We start from the raw sequence: 6,103 nt of genomic DNA, 5'->3' as shown, positions 1-6,103 counted from the left end.
TGCCCAGGGAGATGCTGGCATGGAAAACTCTGAAGGCTCCTGGTTGTTGTTGTTGTTAAGTGCCGTTGAGTCGGTACCGACCCATAGCGACCCTGTACAGGGTTTCCGAGGGTGTAAATCCTTACGGGAGTAGAAAGCCTCATCTTTCTCCCGCGGAGCAGCTGGTAGTTTCGAACCACTGACCTTAAGGTTCGCAGCCCGATTCGTAACCACTACGCTACCAGAGCTCCTAGTGGAAGCATGCATTTTATGAACTCTTCTTTTCTCTTCTCCATAGTTACCGTGACAGTGGGAGGCAAGCAACACTTGCTTGGACTGTATGACACTGCAGGACAGGTACATCTTCATTTCCCTTCATTCCTTCAGGGTTTGAGGGAGGGGGAGGCTGACCCATTTGGCTAGGCATATGGGGACCTTTCCAAGAAACTTCATGAATAGTACAGATATTACTCATACGGATCATTTGGGGCCAATTGGTTATCTACTTAAATGACAACCAAAAGTAAATTCTTCATATTTAAAAATATTTATAATTACAAATAACTAAAGCATTTCAGTACTCATGAGGTAGACAGGTAAAGGAAGATCCACTCGCTAATTGATGGCCTCAGTCACCAAAGCACTATCACCAAAGCACAATTTCCTCCTACCCAAAGCTATTCCAGATCCAGGATTAATGAATCAATCTCATAGATTTTTAGTTGCACTCATTTTTTTCACTTCATTTTTTTCAAACACTGTTTATTTGAGTTGCCTAATGAGCTCTGCAAAGGTCCAAAGAGAGATGTGGGCGAGGGCCCAGGGAGAAACTAGGAAGAAGATGGATTCAGTGTTCGAAGGAAGAAAAGATCCTGGATGCTTTCCAAAGGAGAAGGTCAACCTCTGAATAACTGGAGATTGACTCAAGTCTGTAAGATTCTTGATATAATCTCTTTTGTTAGAAATGTTTCTTCAAGTTGGAAAGCCTGGCCAACCAACAGCATAAGGCAGTGTACTGGAACCAACAACATTCAATCACATGCACACATTCTACCTGGGTGAAAATGACACCTTATCTTTTCTTCCCTAGCATTCTACACACTGCTATGAAACATTTCTAATGTTAAGTACATGTGTTACAGAAGAGGAAATGGTTAAACAATTGATGGTTATGGCCCAATTTCTTGGATAGAGATTTTGTTACCATATATCTTGGGTTATTTATTTAGGTCAAAATCAGCAGGCTGTTTGGTCTGCCCAAATTTATACGTCTTTAAGTCCTACAGAGTGAACATTTGACCATGCTGTTTCCATTGCGGGTTCCCTAGTAATTGTTCTTTGTAGTTATGTATTTGTCTCAGCATTTTTTCACAGTTATCTAGAGATCAGTCTTTTAGCTTAACTTGAAAACTCTTTACTAGAAGAGAATGAACTGGAATTCTCTTTGGAATTGCTGTGTGTGCTTTCAAAGGCCACTGTGTAAATGTAAAGAGCCCTAGTGATACAGTGGTTAAGCATTTGACTGCTAACTGAAAAGTCAATGGCTTGAAACCACCAGCCACTCCACAATAGAGAAACATGTGACATTTTGAAAAAATGTACAGTCTTAGAAACCCTGTGGGACAGTTACACTCTACGTATAGGGTCTCTATTACGAGTTGAAATCACACAATGGTAATGGATTTGGGATAAGGGATTGGGATATAAATATAAGTGGGACATCAAAGTCTAGTGGTATGCATGCTGAGGCACTGGAGAACCTAGGAAATCTAGCATCTGATACCAGGCTCCTAAGAACATCCACTTCCCTCTCAATGGCATGCTATTCTCAGGAACTTGGGAATGGAGGCCAACACTTTTGTCAGTAATAAGACACACAACTAGGGAAGATTGTCCCACAGATGTCCAAATGGGAAAATCAGTTCGACTACTCTGAGCTCTGCTACAAGGGCTTCAGTACAACTCACGCAGGGCTGCTCCTCCATCAGAAAGTCACCCAGCAATAGGAGTGTGCGGCTCTTTGTACTCCTCCTCTAATTTAATCACGCAGTTGTGCGGTAGCCCTGTTTATCATGTATTTAAAGCCTGAGAGAGAAATGTATACCCTTCCTGATGTGGCACAGTAGGATAAACATTGGACTCCTAATCACAAGGTCAGTGGTTCAAACCCACCAGATGCTCCTCAGAAACCCTACACAGGGCCATTATGAGTTGAAATCTGCTTGACGGTACTCAACAACAACAACTGCCCCATAGTCAGGTTTTCTAGATATAATGTAGTTGATAAAAAGTTAAAAACTGCAAGCATTTTGGCATGACTCTGCAATGCTTCTATGCTTCCCTTACCTTCTAAAAAAATCTCTCTGTGACCCTGGTGTCTATCCACTTGTCCTCTCCTCTGTAACAATCCACAACCAGTGTTGGCTTCTGTGGCTCAACTATATCAAGAACAACCTCCCCAAGCATCTATCTAAACCCAATAAAATGGTCCCAAATTTCTTACACAGTTCAATTATTCTTGTCCATTGCTCCATCCTTTAAAAACATTTTTTAATGGTATTAGTATAGGAGCTAAAGGTACCATGCAGTCTTGTAAAAAAAAAATAGATTTCAACTCCATATACAAGAAAGTAGAAGGACACAAGGTAAAGCAATGAACATTGATAAAATATAACAAATATCATACAGATATTTCTACCATTTAACTTTCAGTTTCATACTTTCCACCAACCACTTTGAAAGTTCAAAGGTTAATGCTGTTGTTATTAAGTGCTGTCGAGTTGGTTTTGACTCATAACAACCCTGTGTAGGGTTTCCAAGGAGCCACTGGTGAGTTTGTACTGCCAACCTTGTGGTTCAAACCGACTTTTCAGTCCAGTGATTATCCTACAGAGCCTCAGGACAAGGTTAATAGGCGAGTACGTAGCATGAGAAAAGAAATAAAAATTCATCTTAGATTCCATCTAGTCCCCAAATCCTATGAGTACAACATGAAAAAGATGACTTAAAGAAATGCTGACGGGATTGTTAAAATATGGGAATGCATTACTCTAAATGATGATGTGTAACTCATTTTCTAGAACAGTGGTTCTCAAACTTAACAATCACCCAACGGGCTTGTTGAAACCCTTCTGTTGGGCTCCACTTTCAGTATTGCTGATTCTGTAGGTCTAAAATGGGTCCTGAGAATTTGCATTTCTCTGATTCCATGATGAAGATGATGCTGGTGTGGGAACCATCATTTGAGGACGGTTGCTCTAGAATATTTCTACAGAAAGTAAGAGTCAGTGAGCAGCAGCGGAAGCATGTTAGACAGACAGAAGCTCAGGTCCCATCCCAGACCTACCAAATCCAAGCAGAGATTTTAACAAGATGCCCATTTTAACAAGCTGATGAGTATGCACATTAAAATTTGAGAAGCCCAACTCTAAAAGTCTTGACTGTCAGTTTGTTGTACTGTGGTGGTATGTGTATTTCTGTGATACTGAAAACTATGCCACTGGTATTTTAAATACTAACAGGGTCACTCAGGGTAGACAATTTTATACAGAGCTTCCAAATTAATACAAATAAAGGGGGAGGACTTTACAATTTATTTCTGAAAAAAAATTGGCCAGCAAAAACCTTATGAATAGCAATACATTATTTGATAATAGTGCCACAATGTGAGTCCCTCAGGTTGGAAGGTACTCAAAATATGACTGGGTAGGAGCTGTCTGCTCAAAATAATAGGCTTTAATGATATAGATGGAGACCTGGTGTGGCACTGTCGGTTAATGCGCTGGACTGCAAAGTTCACTTTAAACCAGGAGGTTTAAGTTCAGCAGCTGCTCCTTGGAAACCCTATATAGGGTCGCTATGGGTTGAAACCCCACTCAAAGGCACTTAACAATGATAACAACAATGATATAGATGGAATAATGCTTTCAGGACCTGCATTTACTGATGTGGCACAACTCAAAATGAGGAGAAACAGCTGCAAACATCCATTAGTAGTCAGAACATTCCATGTCCAAAGTATGAATTTTGGAAAATTAGAAGTTGTCAAAAATGAAATTAAACATATAAAGATCAATATTCTAGGCATCTGTTATCTGTAAAGGACAGGTATTGGCCAGTTAGAATCAGATATTCATATAGTCTATTACAATGGGAATGACAAACTGAAAAGGAATGGTGTCACATGCATCATCAAAAAGAATATTTTAAGATCTATCCTGAAGTACAGCACTGTCAGTAATAGGTAGTGTAGTGGTTATGAGTCGGGCTGCTAACCTCAAGGGCAGTTGTTCGAAACTACCAGAGGTTCCGCAGGAGAAAGATGAGGCTTTCTGCTCCCGTAAAGATTTACAGCCTCGGAAACCCTGTACAGGGTCACTATGAGTCAGAACCAAATCCATGGCACATAACCACCACCACCACCATCAGAAAGACTAAAGAGTCCTGATAGAGTAGTGGATTACGAGTTGGGCTGCTAACCACAAGGTCAGTAGTCCAAATCTACCCGTCGCTTCAGAGAAGAAAGATGAGGCCTTCTGCGCCTGTAAAGATTAACAGTCTTGTAAACCCTATGTAGGGTTGCTATGACTCAGAATTCAACCCACCACCACAAGGAAGACCAGTTAATACAACTGATATTCAAATTTACAAGCCAAACACTAAGGCCAAAGATGAAGAAACTGATGATTTTTTTTACCAGCTTCTGTAATCTGAAACCGATTAAATATGCAATCAAGATGCATTGATAATTTCTGGTCATTGGAATGTAAACGATAGAAACTAAGAAGAAGGATTAGTAGTTGAAAAATATGACCCTGGTGATAGAAACAACTCTGGAGATTGCACAATGGAATTTTGCAAGACCAATAACTTACTCATTACACATACTTGTTTCAATAACATAAATGGTAACTATACATATGGAACTCACTAGATGGAATAGATAGTAATTAATTCAACTACATCTGTGGAAAGAGACAATAGAGAAGTTCAATACCATCAGTCAGGACAGGAAAGTTCAAGTTGTAGCTGAAGAAATTAAAACAAGTCCACAAGAGCCAAAGTATGATTTTGAATATATCCTACCTGAATTTAGAGAGCATCTTAAGAACGGATTTGATGGATTAGGCACTAATGACCAAAAACCACATGAGTTGCAGAATGGCATCAAAAACATCATACATGAAGAAAGTAAACAGTTATGAAGATAAGAAAGAAAAGACTAAAATAGATGTCAGAAGAGACTCTGAAACTTGCTCTTGAACAAGTAGTAGAGTACCTAAAGCAAATGAAAGAAAGCATGATGTAAAAGAGTTGAACAGAAGATTGATTTAGAAAGGCAACTGAGGAAATCATATTAAAGAATTATAATGAAATTTGCAAAGATCTGGAGTTAGAAAAGCACAATGAAAGAACTTGCATGGCATTTCTGAAGCTGAAAGAACTAAAGAAAATCAAGCAATATCGAAGGATTCGATGGGGAAAATATTAAATGATACAGAAAGCATTAAAAGAAGATGAAGTAAAATTGTCACTATACCAGAAAGAAATGATCACCATTCAACCATTTCTGGAGATAGCATATGATCAAGAACCAGTCGTACTGAAGGATGAAGTCCAAATTTCACTGAAGGCATTGGTGAAAAATAAGTCTCCAGGGATCAACAAAGTAGCAATTGAGATGTTTCAATAAACAGATGCAATGCGTGAAACACTCATTCATCTATGCCAAGAAATTTGGAAGACAGTTACCTGTTCCAATGAATGGGAAGAGACCCATATTTGTGCCCATTCCAAAGAAAGTGATCCAACAGAATGCAGAAATTAGCAAGAAATACCATTAATATCACACATAAGTAAAATTTTGCTGAAATCATTCAAAAATGGCTATAGCACTGATGGGGAGCTGCCAGAAATTCAAGCTGGCTTCAGAACAGGACATGAAACTAGGGACATCATTGCTGATGTCAGATGGATCATGTCTGAAAGCAGAAAATACCAGAGAATACCTATGTTTTAATGACTATGCAATGGCATTGGGCTGTGTGGATCATAACAAATTATAGATAACATTACAAATCATGGGAATTCCAGAAGCTGTACATGGATCGTGAGGCAGTTATTC

At 39.2% G+C, this 6,103-nt stretch overlaps 1 protein-coding gene across 1 annotated transcript in view; it reads left to right on the top strand.

Annotated features, from left to right (window-relative positions):
• Nucleotides 1-6,103, top strand: part of RHOJ (ras homolog family member J) — a 182,464-nt gene that overhangs the window by 137,435 nt on the left and 38,926 nt on the right. The window contains exon 2 of the mRNA XM_006864572.1: nucleotides 278-336. Within this exon, the coding sequence (XP_006864634.1) occupies nucleotides 278-336 (59 nt within the window). The remainder of the gene's footprint in view (nucleotides 1-277; nucleotides 337-6,103) is intronic.

This window comes from Chrysochloris asiatica, unplaced genomic scaffold (genome assembly GCF_000296735.1).
Source record: "Chrysochloris asiatica unplaced genomic scaffold, ChrAsi1.0 scaffold00067, whole genome shotgun sequence".
Taxonomy (NCBI): domain Eukaryota; kingdom Metazoa; phylum Chordata; class Mammalia; order Afrosoricida; family Chrysochloridae; genus Chrysochloris; species Chrysochloris asiatica.
Note: the sequence above shows the minus strand (reverse complement) of the source record. Positions and strands in the feature narration are given on the sequence as shown.